The 25755-nt window shown below is 33.1% G+C and overlaps 2 protein-coding genes across 2 annotated transcripts; one reads left to right on the top strand and one right to left on the bottom strand.

The window, feature by feature from the left end:
• Positions 1-407: 407 nt before the first annotated feature.
• On the top strand, positions 408-2384 carry LOC112005435 (uncharacterized). Its single transcript, XM_024037680.2, has 4 exons — positions 408-813; positions 1005-1127; positions 1222-1383; positions 1477-2384. The coding sequence occupies exons 1-4, from the start codon at positions 671-673 to the stop codon at positions 2057-2059; spliced, it is 1011 nt and encodes a 336-aa protein (XP_023893448.1). The 5' UTR covers positions 408-670; the 3' UTR covers positions 2060-2384.
• Positions 2385-3327: 943 nt separating this feature from the next.
• LOC112005428 (U-box domain-containing protein 33) lies at positions 3328-15828 on the bottom strand. The gene is made up of 7 exons (XM_024037674.2): positions 15336-15828; positions 14688-14806; positions 10253-10362; positions 8422-8989; positions 7263-7811; positions 5486-6208; positions 3328-3973 (listed from the first exon to the last, which is right to left on the bottom strand). Exons 1-7 carry the CDS (start codon positions 15652-15654, stop codon positions 3791-3793), a joined length of 2571 nt encoding a protein of 856 aa, XP_023893442.2. The 5' UTR covers positions 15655-15828; the 3' UTR covers positions 3328-3790.
• Between the last annotated feature and the right edge of the window lie 9927 nt (positions 15829-25755).

Here is a 25755-nt window from a genome sequence, read left to right as displayed (position 1 = left end):
TAGGAAAGAAAGTTTCTCAGTTTTTTTTTTTTTTTTAATTTTGTTGAATTACAATTTTAACCCAATTTTTTATTTTTTAAAAATAAGAATTATCTAATTAGATTAAAAGTATTTTTAACAATTTTTGAAGTTATAACCAACTTCCTCAATTCTCTAAAAAAATGTAGAGATAAAATAGGTCACATGCTATTCTTATTTTTAATTTTCTTTTCGTGGAAGTAGAATTACTTACTTGGAATTAGTAATCGACCATTTCAAATTCAAACCGAAACACCCGCTGTCTAGTTGACTATAGAGATGTTGACATAACATCATTCTTAAATTTTAAACTCCAAAGACTATAGGGACTAATTAGATCTTTACACACCATCACCTCTAAATTGACCCACAATTTTTTTTTTTTTTTTTCCTGCCTAAAATCCACTCAAAATTTCTCCCCTTTGAAATCTTCGCCTGATTTTGAAGACTATCATTGAATTTGTCATTTTATTTGTTTCTTTCTTATTACATCTGCAAAGCAAAACATTGTTTGAATTATGGATATTTGCCTAATATATTAGGCGATGGTTTTGTTGTATCAGTGGATTAGTTGTGCCTTTTGTTTTTTCAACTCTACCCTCTTTTAAGAAAATAATCTAGCAAAACTTTCCAAATCTTGTTCAATTTAGACATGTCTATCTTAAGCAAAAACACTAGCAGTAACATGATGGGCACGTCCTCTTTCCATGAATTGAAAAAGCAAGCTTCTTTCTTTTTCAAGGAGAAGATCAGGACTGCTAGATTAGCTCTCACAGATGTCACAACCGCACAGTTGTAAGTTTATTATCAGTTATACAATTTTGTCATGTGGATTTGGTTTTATGGTTTGACTATTTGATGTTGGAACTAGTTATTTGTTTTGGATTCTTTTTTTTCTTTTCTTTTTTTATGGGATTTGTTTGTTTTGGTTTCTGATATGGGTGTCTTTCTAGTTTCTAATGATGCTTCTGATGATTAATTTGCAGGATGACAGAAGAAGCTACAAGTGGAAATCCATGGGCGCCAGACATGCCTACCTTGGGATCAATTTCAAAGGCAGCTTTTGAACTAGAAGATTATACAAGAATTGTAGAAATTCTGCACAAAAGGTTCAGGGTTTTTTGTTTTTGTTTTTGTCTTCCTTTTTTGCTAATTTGATGTGCAACAATGATGTGGATTGGTGACTTTACAATTATGCATCAGATTCCTGAAGTTTGAAAGAAAGAATTGGAGGGTCTCTTATAATTCCCTGATTGTACTTGAGCATTTGTTGACTCAAGGGCCAGAGAGTGTTGCAGGAGAGTTTCGAAGTGACAAAGATGTTATAAGTGAAATGGAAAGCTTTCAGTATATAGATGAGAAAGGGTTTGTAATTCTAGCTTAGTTTTTCGACCTGTCTTTGCTTTTATGTTAACATTGTATATAGTTGTAATAAGATCTAAATGCTTATATATGCAGATTTAATTGGGGCCTCACTGTTAGAAAAAAAGCTGAAAGAATATTGAAGCTGCTTGAGAAAGGCCCTCTTCTCAAAGAAGAAAGAGACCGAGCTCGGAAGCTAACAAGAGGGATTCAAGGTTTTGGGAGCTTTAGCCATCGGCCATCTTCAGCAGAAAGTGTTCTAAGAGAATCACCATCTTTCACAACATTTGGAAGGTCTAATTCTCAGTTCAACAGTCAAAAAAATCAGGAAAACCAATTTTCAAACTCAAACAAAGGGTTGTGCAAAGAAGTTCAAAGATCACAGCAAAGCCATCAAGTTGTAATAATGCTTGAGTCTAGTAACAACATAGAGAATGAGAAATCTTTGGACGGTTTGTGCAATAACAAGGTGCTTGAGAAGGCTGAAACTCAGACTAGTTTCAAAGAAAATACGGCTCCTGACAAGGAAGAGTTGCACATATGGAACCCCACAGGGGAGTCTAACCCACTTCTGGATGATAAGAAAGATGAATCCAGGATTGAGATGTCCATGGAAGAAGATCATCCCTTCAATGAGACTCAGAATCAAACCACAGCCTCACTGCTTTTGAAGATTTGATTGAAATATTGTTGTAATCTATAATCAGTTAACTAGCTGACCTTTGGCTGTTCTGGTTATTGTGTACTTGAGTACTATATTTGGTGCAAGGCTTTCATCCAATGCATTGTTGATGGACAGGATACGAGACTGACATATAGTAAATTTTGGGTATGAGTTGTATTTATTTCGCATCAAGTACTCCAATGCGATGGACACAAGCCAAACCCCTATATTTGTACTCTATAGTAATATTTAAGGAATGTTAAAATTCTATTGTGCTTGGTAAAGTGAAAAAGAGAATGTTATTAAGCTCTTTGGAACAGTCATCAAGCTATTTTGATAAGAGTAAGCCTTTTCTCCTTCCTTTCAAATGATAGGATTTTTAGCCATGATGTTTAATTTGTGATGGTTTGACTCTTATAAAAAAAAAAAAAGAAACAATGTTATTAAGTTCTCTGGAACACTCATCAAGCTATTTTGATAAGAGTAAGCCTTTTCTCCTTCCTTTCAAATGATAGGATTTCTAGCCATGATGTTTAATTTGTGAAGGTTTGACTACTATACTGAAGTCCATATAAGAAATTTATTATAAACCCCAGTGGCATTTTATTTGCTTCCTTGTATATCTTGTTGCATCAGTAAAGAATAACACCACCACCAACAACAACCAAGCTTTAATCTTAACATTTTAAGATTTGTTACATCTTAACATTTCAAGTTTTTTTTGTAAATTAATACAACTTAAAAATCCATTTAAGACATAATGCCTTTAATTCAAAATAGGCAATCTAAATGTAATACTGGTATCGAATGACAAATTTGTTTAAAACATCCTTTTAGGATATTACCGTAGTCTCACCACCACATCCCTCTCCCCAAATATTGTTAAAAATGCATTTATGAATCCATTATTGGCCTAGGATTGAGAGTTAACTTTCAATTTCAGCCCTTGGTTCAAAAAAAAGTTTTTAAAAAAAGGTTAAACTTTTCCAATCCGAAGGCTCTCAGCCAAATCTTAATTCCTATTTCACGGGACTATTGATTATTTATTCATAATATTAATATCATTACATGACCTAATTAATTCAATGAAACACTCAAGTCATTTTATTTTCATTATTTAACTCTTCGACAAAACGAAAAACTAGTGTGACTCCTCATATATACGGAGTTCCATCACTTTTGTTATGCCTTCATCATTTTTTTTTTTTTTTTTAATTTCAACGTTCTCCTTCAAGCACTACTGTATTTGAAAATTATATCAACTAATATGTAGAAGTAAAAAATAAAATAAAATAAAATACAATAAAAATGAGCTGTTTCATACATTTTTGTTTTTGAGTTTAAATATTGGCCAATTAAAAGATTAACAAATCTAACCTCACCTCCATATACAATTCTGTTCACTCATCACAATTTTGGTTGCTTTCACAATATATAAAATGGAATCTAGTTCATTGACTATTGTGTTGTACAAACAACAACACGAAGCATTAGGAACCCCACTCTTATTGCATTATCTACAGCGGTAAAGCAGGGATGCATTACAATGAATCACCACACAAAAATAATAAAAGATGCTACATAAATACATATATTAAGAGGTACAAAGGTGTTTTTTTTCTTTTCTCTTGATTAGTATGTTACACATGAACCCAGTGGGTCTTGATTGCACGACCTCACTCTCCACCTAACACTAACACGGGGAGAAATTGCCAGTTGAGCTAGAACTCATTAACAAAGGTACTCTCAACATTTGCAAAGCCAGTCCTGTATAGCAAGCCTCAGAGCATTATTAGGAGTAAGATGCAAGTGACTCAATTTCAGATTGGTCATGGGAGAAGTATCATGCCCATTTTCCAACCATCCACGCAATGCTTCCCCCTCGTAAGTGAACCCATCTGCTGCCACCTGCGGGTCATGCATTATTTCCTGAAAGCAACCCATTACACATGTAAGCCACACTTTTTATAAGACTGATATAACACCAACTATGCTCTATGGTACTTGGTGCGGAAAGTGCAGAGAGATATCTATTTATTTAGTTTATTTAATTTTGGAGTCAATTATGTTTTTTATTAACCAATTGTATTTTATTTTAGGTCTTAGCAGTTTAATGAGGTTTAATAGTATGGTCATTTAATTTTCTAGAGACAAGGGTACTTTCGCAATTCAATTATTAGGTTTTTTATGTCAATTAAAATTAAGGTTTCATATGTCAATTAGAATTAGGGTTTACGAATGAACCTTATTAATGAAAAGATAAGGGAGTGTCGCTTGAGAATTGAGATTGTTTGGTTATATGTAAAAGGAGAGCAACTAAAGCACCAGTGAGGAAGAATGATTTTTTTTAAGTCGAGGGAGCAAAAAATGGTAGAAGAATACCTAAAATACCATTAGTAGAAGCAATAGGGAAAAAGAAAGAAAAACATGTTAATTAAGGAGATGAAAAAAAGTGATTTTTAATAGGATAAAATGGTTGAAAAGACTATGATTAGTCATTTTGAATATCCTTAATTGATCCCAAAGTTTCAGGACTAAGATTTAGTTGTTGTATACACGTGTAATATTTGTCTCAACACTTCCTGCAATGGGCAGTTCCAAGTCATCCATTTTATAGAGTTCTCCGTGAGACTCATATGAGTCCTATATGGGATCTTTATAATGTGTCCAATGTGAACAATATGTTGTTGGGGATGCTTTCCTTTCTAATTATATCTTCAACGCATGGCAGTTTGACTTTTTAGCTTTCATGGAGTTGCAGGATTTAAATAATCATTCTCTTGGTGAAACTTTACACTCACGAGACAATAAACTAGCCAAGTAAAGCACAGCTTAGCTCAGCATGGTTGAACCCTTTTTTTAAGCCCAAGTTGAGCTTGAGCACCACCTTAACACTAGTAGTTTTCTTGGCTGACCTAGAATCTTGCTTGGTTCAAATTTTGCAAAGCTATGTACGATAACTCCGATTGATAAGCATCATAAGGTGATTGAAAACATGGCTAAGGCTACAGCACCCTATATTCAAGACCCAGGCAAGTTGACTGTCAAGCCCCAGTACATCTAGGCTTTAGCAACCAAGGTTGGAGTTCCAGCTTGTTCCTCCAATTATAAATAAGGGTGAGCTCATGGGTCCTTTCAGACTAGGTGTTAGAATCCGTCATGTTTACCTTTTTTTAGTTATTTAAAAAAAAAAAAAAAAAAAAAAGCTTATTCTTTCAGCCTTACTAGCTTAATTTGTTTAGGTTAGCAAGTTTTAAAAAAAAAAAAAAAAAAAAAGCTTATTCTTTCAGCCTTACTAGCTTAATTTGTTTAGGTTAGCAAGTTTGACTTCTCACAAGTTGCTTATTGGTTCATCAGCCAACCTAAATAACTAGGTCCATCACTAATTGCAATATTGGTACCATTCCTCAGCTCAAGTTCTAAATGAGAAGCATCACTTACCTGAAGTATAGGGCACAAGAAATAAGATGGCACTGGCCGCTCTTCGGAGACATGCAACTGCTCTAGTTCCCTCACTAGAGAAGGTGTCATATCTGGTCTATCCCTGCCGCTCAATTGACAACATTGCAGCCCCAGGTCTACCAACCGCCTTGCCACAAATGTAGGCCATTCTCCTGCTGATGAATCCAAAATTGATGCCAATTTCCCACATGAATCTGCCTTACGCACCTCAGCGGCTAACCCAGTTGGAAGCCTTCCTGTGAGTAGCTGCAGAATGATCAGCCCAAAGGAGTAAATGTCAGACTTGGGTGTCAGCACTCCAATTCTCTGAAACTCAGGATCTGTATACGTAAAAGCACCCTTGGGCTCCGTGCCCCGGCGGAAACTGGGGCAATGAAGGTTCTCCTCAGTTACCAGCCTGCAAATCCCAAACTCACATATCTTGCAGCTTAGATCAGCATCTAGAAGTACATTGTCAGGTTTCAGATCACCATGGACGATCTTTTCTGGCTGGGAAGAGTGCAAGAAGCAAAGGGCACTAGAGATTTCAGCAATGATACGTGTTCGGGTATTCCATAGCAAGGGAGGATTATTGCTTTTTCGGAAAAGGTGGTTTTGGAGGCTCCCATTGGGCAAGTACTCATATACAAGAGACCAGGCTTCTGGGCATGCACCAAGCAACGTCACCAGATGAGGATGCTGGAGTTTTCCAAGAACTTGAACCTGCATGCACAAAAACAAAGGTTATTTTAAAAAGAATGAAAGGTATGGTATACTAGGTAGTAGGCATCTAAACAAAGCAAGAAAAATATAAGTACCAACTCACTGCTAAATGTTGCCCTAGTTTTTTCCTTCAGGGGGGCATATAGCTTAATGCTTATGTTTCTTAGACTAAAGTTCATGGACACATATGATCACACATCTCATAACACTCATTTGGATAATCTGGAAAAGAAAAAGTAGGTATGTAGAAGGATCCATACAGGGAAGTCCAATTGAGAGGCCTTTCCTTTTACACACCCCTGTGGCACAAACAGGTTATCCAGATATTTTATTGATCAAATGGTAAATAAAGGTTATCCATATATTTAAAGCAGTATTTTAACAACCTGGCAAATTGACACATTATACAGATTGGCCCTGAAATTTTAAAAGGTTTATCAATTAATATACTCCATCTAAATAGTTTATAAATTTATAAACAACCACTAACAAGGGAAGTTTTGAATGTACAAGAAAGGCTCAAACATAGGTGCATAATTTTCTTTTCAAACTTCTACATAAAGAGACACTGAGAGACTACTGAGCGCTGGGATTAGATCAGAAACCCCCAATGATTTGGCATCAGCATCGTGATTACCTACATATATATCATCAGCCCCAGCAGTGTGGTGTGGCATAGATACTTAGAACCACTTAAGTCTCAAAGTATTTGAAAATCACCTATAGCTGCCTCTCTGGTAGTAAACTCCACCCCTTTAATAAAGAGGGAGTTCTCTATGAGAAAAGAAAACTATGGGAGAAGGCAAGTTACTTCTAAACCTTCAACAGAAAGTTGTAGAAAAAATAGGGTATAGAGCACAAAAAGCTCAGTATGGCATTAGAAATTGGAGGCACCGTATCTATTTGAAAGTTCAAATGAATCAAATCAATACTTAAGCTTGCATGGTAGTTCAACATAATACATAAAAGCATCCCTAAGTTTTAAAAGTCTACAAGAGTCTCAATAACTATTTTAGTAGAGAGAAATAGAGAGAGGAGAGAAAAGGAGCATTACCTCTAGTTGAAACTCTGATGGTCCTTGCATGCTATGAGGGTTGAACTTCCTTATAGCAACAGTTCTACCCAACATTTCCCCCTTGTAAACAGAACCATATCCTCCCTGTCCAAGCTTGAAGCTCTCAGAAAAATTGCATGTAGCAGTTTGCAGATCTGACAATGAAAATACTGCTAACTCAGGCAATTCATCAACAAAGCCAATGAGCCCATTGCAGTTAGCAGCTCCAGCTTGTCCACGTCTCCACCTTTCAAGCCAGCGCAGGGCTTCCGTTTTCTGTTGACGGATCCTCTGCTTCTCCTGCCGTAGAGTTGAAATGGATGCCTGAATCAAATTTAGTTCTCCAACTGCTTCATCACACCTACGGTTTGCTTCCTGTGCACGACTATCTAGAAGAGCAACATTTCTCATGGTTCTTTGTAGTTCTCTAGTTACTTCTTCTCTTTCTTCCAATACCTTTTCTTGTTCTTGTATTGTTGTTCTCAGTGCATCCTCACCCTCCTTCCTCAGCCTAACTTCATGTGCATGGGCAGATTCAAAGACTTTGATCTGAGGACATAAAAAATTCTGAGGTTGAAAGATGACTCACAAGATTCTAATTCAATAACGGATTATTATTTGTAGTGTATATTTTCATCACCATTTGAATGCATTGCCAAATCTTTAAATAAGTGATAAAATCCTAGCGTATTCTTGTCCTAGAAAGTTTGCAGCACAATTTTTGTCAATTGCCAGAATCCATGTTGTAAGTTTGGATAGGTCCTATTGTATCCCATGGGTCCAACGGGTTTCCAATGGACCACCCCCACCCCCTCCCCCCCCCCAAAAAAAAAAAAAATCATGTGAGCATGTAAATATTATTATAACCTTTTGTTCTTTTCCTATTCTTTTCAAGTAATGCTTTAAAAGACATAAGAGACGGAACTTTATACTTCACAAGAAGCAAAAATCAGTACAGTTTTCAATTTCTTAAACTAAAAAGGAGCATAATTATGTTTGTAAATAACAGGAAAATGAACATATTCGTAGTTTATTTTATCACATGCTACAAACTAAAAGCCTTTCCCAAAATCTATTTTGCCACCATAACTCTTAGGAACCGTGATATTGTGAATTGCAAATCCCTACAATGAAGAATGGACATCAAGCTCATGCTCACCTTGCTGATAGCTTCAATAGCTTCCATTTCCAATTTTTTACGCTTCATTATTTCTGCAAACACCTCATTCATTGATGCCTCAGCTTCTATCTTGGCTTCTGTTAGCTGGTCATACAAGCTCATTTCCTCAACCCTTGGATCAGAAATTGCAGAGACCATTCTCCCAGGAGAATTATTTTCAAAACTGGTGCTTGTAGATGGTGGAGAAAATGAACTCTGGAGATTGTGAGGGGAGTGGGAAAAGACGGGCAATGAAGGCTCTTCAACATGAACTGTATCACCCAGAACAAAATTGCTGCTTCCAGCAAAATGTGTAAATCTATCAGAAAAGAATGAAACACATTCTGGATGGATTGCATTACTTTTACTGTACTGAAAAGATTTGGATCTCAAAGATTCTGCAGTTGTAATCTCAGGTTGACTAGATGGAGACAAAGCATTTGGGACTTCAGAAGCTTCTCTCGTCCACATATGTTTCCCTTTCTTGACAAACCATATTTCACAGAACGAGGGAGCATTTTTGGCAGCATAATTTGCTTTTCTGGAGCTCTTTTTCACCTTCACACAACTGTTCAAAACCATTAGAATGGAAGAACAGAATACACTCACACACACACAATTTCAACCAGCCAACCAGCAGAAACTCTAATGAAAATGACACAACACATGGGAACAGAGTATAGAGAAATCCCAGTGCACAGAAGAGCAACTGTTGAGAAAACAGAAAAGAAACTCACTGATACATTTTGGTAAGTCACAACTCTAACATGCCCAATATGTTTGTTTGTATGGTATGAAAAAGCAAAAGAATCCAAGTTGAACATTTTTTTTTTCCAATTTTTTACGCTTCATTATTTCTGCAAACACCTCATTCATTGATGCCTCAGCTTCTATCTTGGCTTCTGTTAGCTGGTCATACAAGCTCATTTCCTCAACCCTTGGATCAGAAATTGCAGAGACCATTCTCCCAGGAGAATTATTTTCAAAACTGGTGCTTGTAGATGGTGGAGAAAATGAACTCTGGAGATTGTGAGGGGAGTGGGAAAAGACGGGCAATGAAGGCTCTTCAACATGAACTGTATCACCCAGAACAAAATTGCTGCTTCCAGCAAAATGTGTAAATCTATCAGAAAAGAATGAAACACATTCTGGATGGATTGCATTACTTTTACTGTACTGAAAAGATTTGGATCTCAAAGATTCTGCAGTTGTAATCTCAGGTTGACTAGATGGAGACAAAGCATTTGGGACTTCAGAAGCTTCTCTCGTCCACATATGTTTCCCTTTCTTGACAAACCATATTTCACAGAACGAGGGAGCATTTTTGGCAGCATAATTTGCTTTTCTGGAGCTCTTTTTCACCTTCACACAACTGCTCAAAACCATTAGAATGGAAGAACAGAATACACTCACACACACACACAATTTCAACCAGCCAACCAGCAGAAACTCTAATGAAAAGGACACAACACATGGGAACAGAGTATAGAGAAATCCCAGTGCAAAGAAGAGCAACTGTTGAGAAAACAGAAAAGAAACTCACTGATACATTTTGGTAAGTCACAACTCTAACATGCCCAATATGTTTGTTTGTATGGTATGAAAAAGCAAAAGAATCCAAGTTGAACATTTTTTTTATACGGAAAGAAAATCTGCTACTATCATCTGAGTAATACACACACCAAAACTATATATATGTAGCTTTAAAAAATATATATAACCTGACAAAAGGGGAAAAAAAAATACACACACACATATACCACTTAGAAGATTAGAAATATAATAATTAGATTTCCACAGAGGACGATGATATGACAGATGGACCACTTACGTTTCAGGCACAGCCCCCATCACAAGCTTCCGAATACCATGTACGCTCACCAAATCTACAATTCCTTTCTGAACTTGGTCAGCTTCTATTGTAACAAAGCTTGCTTTCACCTATAAAGTAAGCAAGATGAGTCCAGTAAATAATCGACTCCGTAAGGAAAGAAAATCAAATATTCTTGACCGAAGAATTTATAATTTTACATCAGTTTCAGTTATTAAGAAATTCTCATTTTTTGGAAATGCAGAAGATAGCTCTTAATGTTTCCTGTAAATGACATTTTCAGGAAAAATTTTAAGCAAAATCTCTGGCTAAATACTTCACTTGCATCATCTTGATTTTTCCCTCAAAAATGAGATTGGAAGCCTACCACTAGAAATGTAGGAAAAGTGAGGCAAATTCAACTAATGCAGGGCATACACTCATGTTGAAATAGATACTTCAGAGCAAGGTTATCAAAATTGGGATCCTACCTAGGATCGTGAATCGTAAGATCCTACCTATTTTCATATTTTAAGCAAAAAACCTATTGATAGTGACTTTGTATGTTATATAATCACTTAAAATATGAATCCATCCATTAAAAAAAAATTGCATCATAAAATGTAATTTGCACACACTACATCGTTCTTTATGTCATTCTAATGAAATAAAATATATTTAACTTTTGACATAATGTATCTAAAAAGTTCAGTACATATTTAATTAGCAACTAAGTACCAAAATATTATCTACACTATGGAAAATGTTTTCCAAATTCTAAGTTCTAAATCCAAAATAAGTTAGGCTAGTTAGCATATAAAAACTAGCTAACTACAAATTTACAATATGTAATCCAAAAGAGAATTCTCATTCTTCTAATCTAATCACTGTTATTGTCATATCTCATTTCATCGTTTATATCCTTCCTAGTATCAACATCCAAAACGTTAAACTTAAGTACTATAGGTTTTTTAGATATTTTATGTTGACATAGGGGTAAATTTGGGACTTCAATTCATTATTGGGTTTCTAATAACCCGTTGGCCTTGTGGGTTTAGGTGGATTATCTTACCCAAATGAATCCCACTTAAAAAAATAAAATAAAATAAAATAAAATAAAGCCAAATGGTAGGATCGATAGGTTCCCATACGATCCTACGATCCTACATACAATCCTACCATTTTTGCGATCCTGCTACGATTTTAAACTTTTTGATGAGGTGGAATTGTAAAAATCCGAATCACGATTTTGACAACCATACTTCAGAGTCCCCAACTATTTGGAAAGAACTGACCGTATAAAATGAGGAGGGTTACATAAAATAAATAAATAAAAACCTGTAGAGTATAGAGCAAAGCTATCAATGCCATAGCAAAGGCCATTTCTATTTGGCTAGGGAAACAAAATATTGTGGCACCAATCGTTGCGGTCGATACCATATATGGTTAGAAGTTAGAAACCATGTAATTTTTAGGAGTCCTTATAAATGCAAACCCATTCCCAGCCCAATATGCTAGCCCAAAAAAATGTTGACCATGTGGCCCTAATCAATCTTGGTATCTAACTTTATAATAAAAATGATATTTAATTACACGTTTGACTTAAAGTTTGGAATTGTTTTCATTTTGATTTTTTTATTTTGGTCCACCAAGTTTGATTATGTTTTTAAAATTTCCTTTTGTCCATCTTCACGACTAATATATCAACTGAAAGAGAGAGAGGAAACTACATCATTTTGTTGGCACTTAATGGCCAGATCAATCACAAAAATAAAAAGGACCATTTGGAAAACATAATCAAACTTGGTGGACCAAAATGAAAAATCTCAAACTTTAAGGATGAAAAGTGTAAGAATGATTACACATGACCTATGGGAGAAAGTCGGAAAAGACCAAGAAGAAGAAAACAAAGAAGAAGAAGAACAAGGTATGTCATTAGCGGAGAGAAGAGAAATTTTTGCAGTCCCAGATTGTATTACAGGCCAGAACTGCTAAAACACACCGGAATAACTGGTACAAGCCGAAATAGGCCAGTACTTGAAATGTTTCAGGATGGCTTAACTGTAACTGTTTAGTAACCAGTATAAAATTTTTCAATAGTACCAGCCAATACGGTACGGTATGGAATCAAAACTTTGGCATAGGTTGTCTTTTTTTGAGCTTTCTCTTTTTGGATAAACTTTCCAACTAAATTATCATTACTACTATAATTGGAGTAGACCTCTTTGGTGTCCAGTTTACAAATGCCTCAAAATACCCTCACTTTATAGTAATAACCAACTTGAGGTCAAAAAAAGGAAAGAAAAAAAAAATTGTAAAAATATTGGTACATTTTAAAGGAATGTTTAACGTGCTTTATAATTGAAAACCAATCAAATTATAACTGCTAAGTGCCCGTGACTTAGCAAATTCTCCAACTATTGCTCACTACATGGCTTGGCAATTAATTTTTGAAATCCAAACACTTTCTAACTCTTATTTAAAACTGCTCCGAACCACTATCCTAAAATTTGACTTTTAGTATGATTGGAATACATACAATAACAACAACAACAAAGCCTTCGTCCCAAATTTTTGGGGTTGGCTATGGATCCTCAATAGATTAGTTAGGGTCTGCCACATGTATTCTTTTCCTTCATTATATTCTATCTGAAATTATACTCTTTGTTACTTTCTTAATTGATATGTCCTTTTTTATTTCTTCCACTAATGTTATTTTTTGATTCCTACCTTTTTTTTTTGAAATTTTTGCAGTCCCAGATTGTATTACAGGCCAGAACTGCTAAAACACACCGGAATAACTGGTACAAGCCGAAATAGGCCAGTACTTGAAATGTTTCAGGATGGCTTAACTGTAACTGTTTAGTAACCAGTATAAAATTTTTCAATAGTACCAGCCAATACGGTATGGTATGGAATCAAAACTTTGGCATAGGTTGTCTTTTTTTGAGCTTTCTCTTTTTGGATAAACTTTCCAACTAAATTATCATTACTAATATAATTGGAGTAGACCTCTTTGGTGTCCAGTTTACAAATGCCTCAAAATACCCTCACTTTATAGTAATAACCAACTTGAGGTCAAAAAAAGGAAAGAAAAAAAAAATTGTAAAAATATTGGTACATTTTAAAGGAATGTTTAACGTGCTTTATAATTGAAAACCAATCAAATTATAACTGCTAAGTGCCCGTGACTTAGCAAATTCTCCAACTATTGCTCACTACATGGCTTGGCAATTAATTTTTGAAATCCAAACACTTTCTAACTCTTATTTAAAACTGCTCCGAACCACTATCCTAAAATTTGACTTTTAGTATGATTGGAATACATACAATAACAACAACAACAAAGCCTTCGTCCCAAATTTTTGGGGTTGGCTATGGATCCTCAATAGATTAGTTAGGGTCTGCCACATGTATTCTTTTCCTTCATTATATTCTATCTGAAATTATACTCTTTGTTACTTTCTTAATTGATATGTCCTTTTTTATTTCTTCCACTAATGTTATTTTTTGATTCCTACCTTTTTTTTTTGTTCAATCAACTTGAATCAACTAACTCTTTCTTATCGGTGCATTAATCACTCTCCTTTGAACATGACCAAACCATCTCAAGCGACTCACCCCTATCTTTAAGAGGATTTCCTTATTTTGAATCCTATCTTTTGGTGTATTTCTACTTATCCATCTTAATATTTTCAGTTACGTTTATTTTATGAATATATTGCTTCTTAACAAGCCCAACATTTAGTGTCATAGAGCATAGTTGTTTGTATAACAATCTTATAAAATTTTCTCTTTAACTTAATAGGTATTCTACAATCATACAATGCTCTTGATACACTTCTCCACTTCATCCACACTACTCTTTTCCTATGATTCACACTCTAAATCTCTAAATCTCTCTATCTTTATGAATTATTGATTTGAAAACTCTCACTCTTTTGTATCTCCTGACCATCCAATCTTACCGCTGATTTTTCTATGTTTTTACTTTTACTAAATTTACATTCTATGTACTTTGTTTTAACCCTACTTAATTGAAACCCTTTAGATTCTAGTGCACCTTGCCAAATTTCTAACTTGGCATTAACTCCACTTCTACTTTCATCCAGGAAAAGCATATACCAAGGAAAAACCACAACTTGAGAAACAAAAGTTAGAACACACTTCTCATTAATGCAGCAACTTTTGACACTAACAATCAACATCAAGAGTACTATTGCTTCATCAAACTCCAAGAAAACTCAAATTATTCATAAAGCTGATTTTGCCTCATACACAGAAGGCTATACACTTTTATGATGGTAGACTGCAAAGAGAAGTGGTGAAAAAAGAAGAATCACAAAGAGTTGATGGAACAATCACAATACAGATGATCCCAGTCAAATTAAATTTCTGAATGGAAACTGCATAAAATCAGTAATTACAATAACAATAAGCACAGAGAGACAAACACCTTTTCTGCATTGCAAAGGCTCACGTAAGATCCTAAGAGCTTCACTGTCTGTGCCCATTCCTCCTTTCTATACGCAGCCACTACTTCACTACTTGCTTTACTTGCCGGTAATTTTCCCACTGCACGAAATTTTTTATTCAAAAAAACAATTTAGCTTACTCAAGATGCGACAATGAAGGAAAGTAAAACAAATTGATATGATGAATCTCAAATCTTCATCCAAATTTGCACAAATCATAATATCTCAGCCAGTATACTGTATACTAACAAAATCTCAGAAAAGAAAAGGAAAGTAATCACATCTCATATCTTCGTTATTAATTATTACTACTGTTTTTTTTAACAACCACTTGACAAAGCAAAAAACTTTTTATGTAAACTTAACTGACATATCCACAACAAAGTATACCCTAATTAAAATTCCCCACAAATATATCAGAATTTCAAGGAACATTTTTAAATTCAGCAAAAGCTCAAAAACCTGAGTTAAACGCACCCATATACTTAAAAGTTAAAACAATTACACACAGCACAAGAATTTCAATCAAACGCACCCACAAGACTTGCAGTCAAAAATTTGAAAATCCAACACAAAATTCAGAGACCCATTAACGAAAAACATTGAAGAAGCAAGTCAAAGAAACTTACAAAGTGTAGGAATCTGATGAGAAGGCTGATGAACATGAAGAACACAAATTTCTTGGTCCCGAAAGTTCTTGCAAGACCATTGAAGCAAAGCCACAGCTCGCTCCATAGACTTACCGACCGCCACATGTACTTTTTCATGATCTCTTGCTTCTTCTTCATGATCTCCTGCTTCCTCTAGAATATATGGAAGCTGAGGAGGTTGTGAATTCATCTCCGGGTGAAACCCGTACCCGAAGTTAGACCCGGAAGAAGGGAACCCGTACAAGGTGTTGGTGCCTATGCCGTGATGAGGTGGGTGCGATGGCTGCAACAGCTCCATTTCTCTGCGCAGAGCCCGGCAACAGACACGGAGAGAGAGAGAGTTGTTAAAGCGGAAAGCGTATCAAAGAGTGAGATGCTTGGCATCATAGTATTTTTTTCTTAAATATTAGTATTGTTTTGTTTCTGCTTTTTACGGTGGCTAGAGGCTTGACTTTTGCTGTGACTTGACACCGTCAAGAGAGAGACTTACTTGGATTTTAGTTTTTGCTTTTTGCTTTTTAGGTATGTTGGAAATGGGATGTTTTTGCAACGAAAGTTCACTTCAAAAATGCCAAAAAAGCTTTTATAACTAGGGTTGTGTTATGGTCACTGTGCCGATTAACAACAATTTTTTTGGCCGTTTTTTACGGTAACACTATATATATATATATATATTTTCAACTTTTAGCAATTTTTTTACAATTTTTTTTTAAGTAAGACGCATATAGAAAAATCTTAACAAGAACCGCACGGTACTTATTAACATTCCCTTATAACTATAGGGATTGTAGCTTTTTTTTTTTTTAAGCGAAAGATAGAATATGAGGTAGCTTTGTTGGTGTTAGTTATATGGTAAAGTTTTTTTTTTATAGTCAAGTAAATAACATAGGTTTGAATTTTGGTTATATTGAAAAGAAACTCATGTGGGTTCTAATTAGTTCAACTAGCAAAATTTCTAATAATTGAATAAGAGTTTTGGGATTCAATTCCCACCTACACCAAAAACCGATTGGTATCTTAGTTTGATAATAAAGAACACAATTATCAACGAACACTATAGGTTCAAACTCTATAATAATAATAAAAACGTGTTTTAGTCTGATAATAAAAAACAACTATCATACAAAGGACGCCATAAGTTTTAAAACCTAACATATCTATTACAAAAACACCGGTAAGGTTTTTTTGGTGTAGGTGAGATTCAATTGTTTTCTTATTAATTGAATTAACTGGATTCACAATTATAAAAAATTTAGAAGTAACTTAAAGTGATTGGTTAATATTTTAAGATTATACTAGTGGATGAGGATTATTTTATTGATATAAACGCATATGGATGGATTTTGAATCAATAGTATATTGATTGTATGCGGATATTTTCTAACACAAGTTAACCGATTTAGATTTTATACTGTTAAATGGGTGTTGGAAGCATACAACTAAGTTATAATTTGTTGTATTAACTAGTTGTTTGATTAATGTATTATATATAGAAAAATAATACAACAAATGGCAGGTGGGTCAATTATATATGTGTATATATCATTTAGTAAGAAAGCATGATGGGAATGAACTAGTCATTGGAATGAGAGACATGTTGGAGGATATTAAGACAAGGATCATAACAAGTTTTAAAGTTATGGTTTTTTTTTACAAACGAGAGTATTAACAAAATTCTTTCAAGGGAAATCTTAGGGATAGTTTTTTAAGTGTTTTATGAAATTTAAAAATTCTTAAGTGTTACTTTAAATTCTTCAATTTAATTTTAAGCTTTCATATATTGTAGTTCATTAGGGCAAGGTCCTTACCATTTTATACTCTCAACTATTCAACAAAGGGGTGGTTTGATGTCAAGAGTCATCACTTCATGAACCATTATTCCTACGAGTGTGAAATATAGGTTCGAACAATGGCAAGCCTCATTATTGTGCAAATAATCACGCGTCATGCTTGAGTTAGGTTTAAGTAAGCAAAAGGTAGTGACCACACCCGCAAACCTCCTATATTTCTTTCATTAAAAATAAAGTATCTCCAAGCAACCCCTTAATTAATTAGAAGTCTAATAAGTAGGAGTAATCTAAATTTATGTGTTGATAATTAATTCAATTGCCCTTTTATTTTGCTTGTAATTCTACTCCGCTAGAGACTTTAGAGTAGTTCCTCGTCTCAATATCTATTCACCCTCTTATAGATGATCCTATTTTTAATTCATTGGTCAATATAAATCAAGTAACCTAATATAAAACATCTAATTAACTGTATCTAAATTTCGCCTCCTTTTTAAAATATGCATCATGATGAATGAGGAACTTGTGAAAATGAAGGGGAGGTGACAAGCAATAAGGAAATATCAAAAGCGATATCATTTTTATTCCTCTAATAATTGGCTAATCCCACTTGAATGTGTATTAAATAAATTTAAATTTAACGGCTAATCACCAATGAAAAAGTGCGCGCGGACGCGTGGGAGTGCAGTGACCAATTCTCAATAGGACGCGTTTGGATGATCCTTTAAAATTGAACTACCCCTATCAAACTTTTTCACGACTGACTTCAGGGGCTCGTTGGGTAAAAAGGAAAAAGTGTGTTGACTTAAGGGTATTTGGGAAATATATGATAGAAAATTCTTAAAACTTGAGGATCCCCCAAATTTATTAAGAGAATATATGATAGAAAATTATTTTTATTCCTATAATTTATCAAATATAATTTCAATCAAGGACATATATTTAACTTTACAATGTTAATTTTATCATTACTTTTCTCTATGCCTCGAATCAAATAGTTATAATGAAAATTTATTATTTTTTCAAAAAAAAATTTCCTCATAATTTATTTATTTTATATAGAAAAAACTTACAAAAGCATTAATATAGCCTTGCTATATGGTTTTTTTTTTAATCCAATTTTTACAATAAGTGTGAGGATTTTAAAATAATATTAACAGTAAATGAGGAGGGAGATTTGAATCTTAATTTTACTTATAAAAAAGACCAAATAATGTCGTTGTATTGCAAGTTTATAAACCTGTTGGCATTTTTTTTCCTTCTTTATTCATATCTCTCTCTCATGAGCTCTCATGAGCTATATAACAGTAGATAACTCTTAATCTTCTCTTAAACCCTATAAAGTATAAGCACTTCTTTTAGAATACCGTACCCATTTTGTATATGTGTCGTAGCAATATTCTATTTGTCGTGTCATGTTATAATTTTTTTTAAAAATTATTTGTATTACCGTATTGTACTCATAGTCATACCCGTGCTGGCATCTGTGTTCATGTCTGTGCTTCCTAGCTTAAGGCTTAAACCCTTTCCATTGATATAGGTAAATACCGAAGATTCAATCCTTAATTTGTCACCCAAAAAAAAAAAAAAAAAAAACTTTCCAAATTGAAGTAACTTATACAGTTATACCTGCATTTTAGTTTGAACTTTTAAAGATACAATAGTAAAAGTCTGGGACTGACAAGACAATGGGGAGTGTTGAAGCCAACAATACAAAATTACAAACATTAACCCCTTGGAAGGCTATGTGATATCTGAAAAACAATGGTCCGATTTGGTTACTACATTGCATCCCAAACTAGGACTCTTTTATGAAAATAATTAAGTGAATCCTCATTAAAAAATCAGCATGTACCAATGCTGCCAAAACCTCAGAAAAACCTGGTGTCTCCAAGTAAAGCAACAAAGGATAATATAAATCCGCAAGTGAAACTAACGGGGTTCCAAATCTTTTGTCTACGAGAGGAAAAGACCAAGCAGAAAGAATAAAAGAATATGCTCAGAGCTCATCTCTCGTTAAGCATGACATTATGTTTGATAGGATGGGTTAAGGTGTAGATAGACTTTTGCCTATATTTTGTTGTAGATAATCCTGGTGGCACTGCACCTCTTTTGTTGTTAAATATTATATATATAAACCTCTCCAATTTTTCTATATATATATATATATATATAAACCAAGGATAATATAATTGAAATATTGAACTGCTTATTAAACAAAGAAAAGATGAAAATGAAGGTTACCAATTACCATCCACATCAAGTGATTATCTATCATGCTTTTTGAGTTTTTCGTCCACTTATAATGATCTACTTTCTAATACTACAAAGGCAACAAACAAAACAGAATGCATCATTGTTCACGTTTAGATTTTTTTTTTTTTTTTTTTCCTTCTTTTTTCAAAAAGCAAAACGAAAAATTAAAATATATGTAACATTGGTGTAGTAGTTCAAGTTTAGAACTTTTTTTTTTTTAAAGCAAAAAGAAATTAATATATATATATATATATATTTTTGGTAAGCATATATATATATATATATAGATGGCCGACATTTCTTCTTGTACCCATAAAAGTCAAATCAAAAAGGAAGAAAATGATAGTCTAAGTCTTGGCTAGTCTATGCTTATATTAGTCAGGTCATTGCCGAGTAGCGTCTCGCATGGTACGCGCAGATGGCGTTGTTTGCAATAGTTTCTCGCTAACGACAACTATAATCATTAACCAACTCCCCCCTGGTAAATTAACAAAGCAATATCGTCTTAAACTCTGCCTAACTACTCCCATTAAGGTGGGGTCAGATACTCGGAAGTCGAAAGTCGAATAAGAAGCTTTTTTTTTTCTTTTTTCTTTTTTTTTTTTCATAAAGTCATGTTTATGGGTGTTCATTGAGTAATGGTTAATAAACAATTTAAAGAAAAAAAATTGATACTGATTTCATGATAAGTATATGTTTTGATACCGCTTATTTTACTAAAAATTGAAAATTAAAAATTGAAAACAAAAAATAAATATATATGTTAGTTACTGTTCATTGGCCTGATTGCACTGTTCATATCCCATGAACAGTACACCAGGCGCTAATCCCAAAAAAAAGTCAGAAAATAAGCGCACATCTTAAATATAAAAAGTCATCAATTTTTTTTTTTCTTTCTTCATAAAAAATTTTTAAAAATATTTCTTAAATCAATATCCTTAGAGTATCTATTAACTTTTCTCATTTTTATTTATTTATTTTTATTCTATAGTTATAATGAAAGGATTTGAACTCAACACATCTTCGTTAGAAATATTAAGATGTAACAATTGAACTACAAAACTTTTGACAAAACATTAATATTCTTATAGTCATAAACTTTGTCAATAAAGGAGAGGAAAATAATGTTTAGAATAACTTATTGGAAATTTTAGGGGAAAGAAAGTAATTGAAGATTTAAGTAACAATTGAAGATAAAAAATTGATACAATATTGTTGTTATAGTGTATGAGCAGTGTGATTTATTAAGTAGTAAAGTCTCACATTGGAAATTAATGACAAATGAGGGATCAATATAGCATAATTGGACCCAAATTCATTGGCTTAAACTTTTAGATCTAGTAATATCCCTATATGTTATATTAATATCTTAAATAGAGTCTTCCTAAAGTATTATCTCCCCAACAATTATTCTTTTTTTTTTTTCTTCTCCTTTTGTCTTCAATCGATTTGCCAAGATCTTAGAAATTTCTTTGTAGACCACTATAGTTTTGAATTGACTCACTATGACTGCTTTTTTACCTTTAGGAATTAAGGTCATAAACGAGTGATTTAGTTGTTTTAACATGTAGCCCCTTAAAAAATAAAAAACTCAAAATGACACATGGTACATCGCTTCCAATTATAATTTATACGCCAATAGTGTTTGAAAATAAAGCAGACATTCCATCGGCCGTGGTGTCTTATGTGATCCCATAAAAATAACACCCTTAAGTTAAGCATGGTAGGCTTGTAAGGATGGTCAAATCTTCTTCATTCAAGCTATATGGAATTGGCCTTCCAGGTCTTGAGAAATATCTGGGTTAGAAGAAGTGAATAAATTTTGATAAATTTTAGGTACAAGAACAATCATGCTTGCTATGTCAAGAGAAGTTGGAAACATTGCTGCATGTTTTTTCACATTGCCCTATTGCACTTTCTATTTGGCATCAGATTTAGCTTTTAAATTTTAGTTTTTATGTATAATTTTTTTGAAACTCCACTTTTTTTCTGCATTTTCTCACTTTTGTCAAAAAAAAATTTCAAAATATAAGTATACTTTAGCACACTTTCAACAAAAAGTTAGATAAACTATTCCAAAACCGACACAGATCTATCTCACAATGGGATCATATGATACTAAATCCATGTAAGTATCTAGGTCTTAGAGCTAAGGAGGAGCATGAATTAATTTTTGTTTGCTGAAGTGGTTTGTGATCAAATTTGGCGGCTTAGAAACGAGGTGCTTTGTGACAGTATGGGTGTTGACCCAATTGCTTTTGTGAGGGAAACTAATCAAGTTTTTGAAAGTCACTGGAAAGAGCATTTTCTTGACTTGAAAAACGTTAGCTTCAATGCAACAGTTAAGGAATCCCGTGTAACTCTAGCAGCAGTTTGTAGAAAATAGGACATGAATGTCTCCCATGGTTGGACGCAAACCATAGACCAAGGTAATTCAGTTTGGGCAAAGGCAAAAGGGCAAGGCTTTTTGCTGTAGTCAATGCCATAAAGAATAAAGATGGGGCTTCCTGCGAGTTATTTTTGAAGGAGATGCAAATTGGTCTAAACCTCCTTGGCAGGTGTCCTCAATCTTGGATGATATAGCTTCCCTTTGTAATAAATTTTTTGACTGGAAATTTTTTGTTGTAAAAATTAAGAAATATGAACTCTTTGGCTCATTGTATTGGACACTTGGTGTCCCCTTTTTTTTTTTTTTTTTTTGAGAGAGAGAGAGAGAGTTTCAACTTATGACGTCCACTTCTAATAGTAATTCTTTATCATCAGATCAAGATACCAATCAATTTTTGGTATAAGCGGGGATTGAACCCCAAATTTCTTATACAACTATTAAAGACTTTACCAGTTGAGCTAACTAGAACCCACAGTGTCCTCTTCTAAGTGGGAGCGTTATGTTCCCATCTCTATCATCCATTCCTCTGGGAAAGGGTAGAGTTGGTTGGCTCATTTCCCCCCTCTTTTTTTCTTGTGTTAATAAATCATTTTATCAGCAATAATTTTTTTTTTTTTAAAAGCAATTTTCTTGTTTGCCAAAATACACTATTCGTTTCTTGAAGCAAGTACTTTAACCCAATTTTTGTAAGAAAAAAATATATTATTTTCGTCCATAAAAATTTGCTCGAACTTCAATTTTCGTCTCCAAATTTTTGAAATATTATATTTAGGCCAAAATACATTATTAGTTTTTGAAGTTTACATATGAAACATTCTTAATCTCCAAAGTTTCAAATGAAAGCTATTGGTTGCTGGAGTTTAAAAAATGAGCACTAGCCCTTCCATTAATTTCCTTGCTTACATATGTGGCGAAACAACGACGTCGCAAAACTTTAATTTTATTTCTTTAACCCAATTTTTGTAAGGAAAAAAATATTATTTTCATCCATAAAATTTATGCAAACTTCAATTTTCGTCTTTAAATTATTGAAATATTATAATTAGATCAAAATACTTTATTAATTCCTAAAGTTTACATATGAAGCATTCTTAATCTCCAAAGTGTCAAATGAAAGCTATTGGTCATTGAAGTTTAAAAAATGAGCACTAGCCCTTCCATTAATTTCCTTACTTACATATGTGGTGAAACAACAACGTCGCAAAACTTTAATTTTTTTCGCTTTAACCCAATTTTTGTAAGGAAAAAAAAATATTATTTTCGTCCATAAAATTTATGCAAACTTCAATTTTCGTCTTCAAATTATTGAAATATTATATTTAGATCAAAATACTTTATTAATTCCTAAAGTTTACATATGAAGCATTCTTAATCTCCAAAGTTTCAAATGAAAGCTATTGGTCATTGGAGTTTAAAAAATGAGCACTAGCCCTCCCATTAATTTCCTTACTTACATATGTGGCGAAACAACAACATCACAAAACTTTAATTTTTTTCGCTTTAACCCAATTTTTGTAAGGAAAAAAAATATTATTTTCGTCCATAAAATTTATGCGAACTTCAATTTTCGTCTTTAAATTATTGAAATATTATATTTAGGCCAAAAATACTTTATTAGTTCCTGAAGTTTAGATATGAAGCATTCTTAATCTCCAAAGTTTCAAATGAAATCTATTGGTCTTTGGAGTTTAAAAAATGAGCACTAGCCCTTCCATTAATTTCCTTGCTTGCATATGTAGCGAAACAATGACGTCGTAAAACTTTAACTTTTTTTGCTTTAACCCAATTTTTGTAAGGAAAAAAAATATTATTTTCATCCATAAAATTTATGCCAACTTCAATTTTCGTCTTTAAATTATTGAAATATTATATTTAGGCCAAAATAATTTATTAGTTCCTGAAGTTTACATATGAAGCATTTTTAATCTCTAAAGTTTCAAATGAAATCTATTGGTCTTTGGAGTTTAAAAAATGAGTACTAGCCCTTCCATTAATTTCCTTGCTTAAATATGTAGTGAAACAATGACGTCGCAAAAATTTAATTTTTTTTTGCTTTAACCCAATTTTTGTAAGGAAAAAAATATTATTTTCGTCCATAAAATTTACACGAACTTCAATTTTTGTCTTTAAATTATTGAAATATTATATTTAGGCCAAAATACTTTATTAGTTCCTAAAGTTTACATATGAAGCATTCTTAATCTCCAAAGTTTCAAGTGAAAGTTATTGGTATTTGGAGTTTAAAAAATGAGCACTAACCCTTCCATTAATTTCCTTGCTTACATATGTAGCAAAACAACGACATCGTAGAAGTCAAAACTTTTATTTTTTTTGGCTTTAACCCAATTTTTGTAAGGAAAAAAATATTTTTTTCGTCCATAAAATTTACGCAAACTTCAATTAAATTATTGAAACATTATATTTAGGCCAAAATACTTTATTAGTTCCTGAAGTTTACATATGAAGCATTCTTAATCTCCAAAGTTTCAAATGAAATCTATTGGTCTTTGGAGTTTAAAAAATGAGCACTAGCCCTTCCATTAATTTCCTTGCTTACATATGTAGCGAAACAACGATGTCGCAAAACTTTAATTTTTTTTTGCTTTAACCCAATTTTTGTAAGGAAGAAAATATTATTTTTGTCCATAAAATTTACGCAAACTTCAATTTTCATCTTTAAATTATTGAAATATTATGTTTAGGCCAAAATACATTATTAGTTCCTGAAGTTTACATATGAAACATTCTTAATCTCCAAAGTTTCAAATGAAATCTATTGGTCATTGGAGTTTAAAAAATGAGCACTAGCCCTTCCATTAATTTCCTTACTTACATATGTAGCGAAACATCAATGTGGCAAAACTTTATATTTTTTTGCTAAAAAATAATTATACATATGTTGGGTCAATAGAGCATAACCCGTGGACAAAATCTCTAGTTTGAAATAGACCAACGAGAGAGAGAAAGAATAGCTGACCCGAGTTCTTAAAGGTGCTTAGAAATTGCTTATTCTATGTGTCTTATTGTAAAAGTTCCAATTGATGAAAGTAGCTGAGACATTATTCATCTTCATTGCTAGAGAAATTATACAGTCTTCACGGTGAATCATGTCATTTATCCACCAATCCAGTAAAAGACTTCCACCAATTTAAAATTGTTGAGTCAATTTAGTTTTTATTTAAAACTCCACAATTTTAAACAAGTGGGAGTCTTTTACTAGAATGGTAGACCACATCACTTGTCCACCATGAGAATCTTATAATTTCTCCTATTGTAGAGCGTGGGCAATGTTGTATGGGTGTTTTTTAGTTTTTTAAGAATGTTGGATAGGTGTTAATTAATCTATCCTTGCATTGTTGTCACAATAGGATTTTGTTCACTTTAAAGTTTAAACATGAAAAACTTTATAACTAAAGTAGGTGAACAAGTCCAATTTTAATTAATGGATTTCAGAGAGACTATTGTGTAGCATGCTAGATCTTACCATCCTAAATTAATTTGAGAATCCTTTTGAACACAAGAGAGTCCTTCCGGAGACAAAAGCAATAGAATAATTTCTTATGTATAATTTTTTAGTTAAAAAAAATTTGCCACATCATTTTAAAATAGCCACTTCATCATTTCATTAGACACATAAACAAGAAAACTAACTGAAGTTAATGAAGGGATTAATTGTTCTCATTTTTAAAATTTCAAGGACCAATAGCACTCATTTGAAATTTCAGAGATCAAAATTGCTCAGTGAGTAAAGTTCATGAGCCAATAGTGAATTTTGGCATACACTTTATGTCATTTTATTCACTTCCATTAACTTTAAATCCTACATGTCTAACATAATGTTTATGGTGAAATTACTTAATTTGACATGAAGCACTAAATACATTCCTTTTTTAAAAAAAAGGAAGTATCTTGTATCAAAAATGTTTTACCCTATAAATGTTTTGTAGTACATAGTGTTTTTTTTTTT

The sequence above is a fragment of the Quercus suber genome, unplaced genomic scaffold (assembly GCF_002906115.3).
Source record: "Quercus suber isolate HL8 unplaced genomic scaffold, Cork oak 2.0 scaffold_35, whole genome shotgun sequence".
NCBI lineage: Eukaryota > Viridiplantae > Streptophyta > Magnoliopsida > Fagales > Fagaceae > Quercus > Quercus suber.
This window is presented reverse-complemented; position numbering and strand designations above follow the sequence as displayed.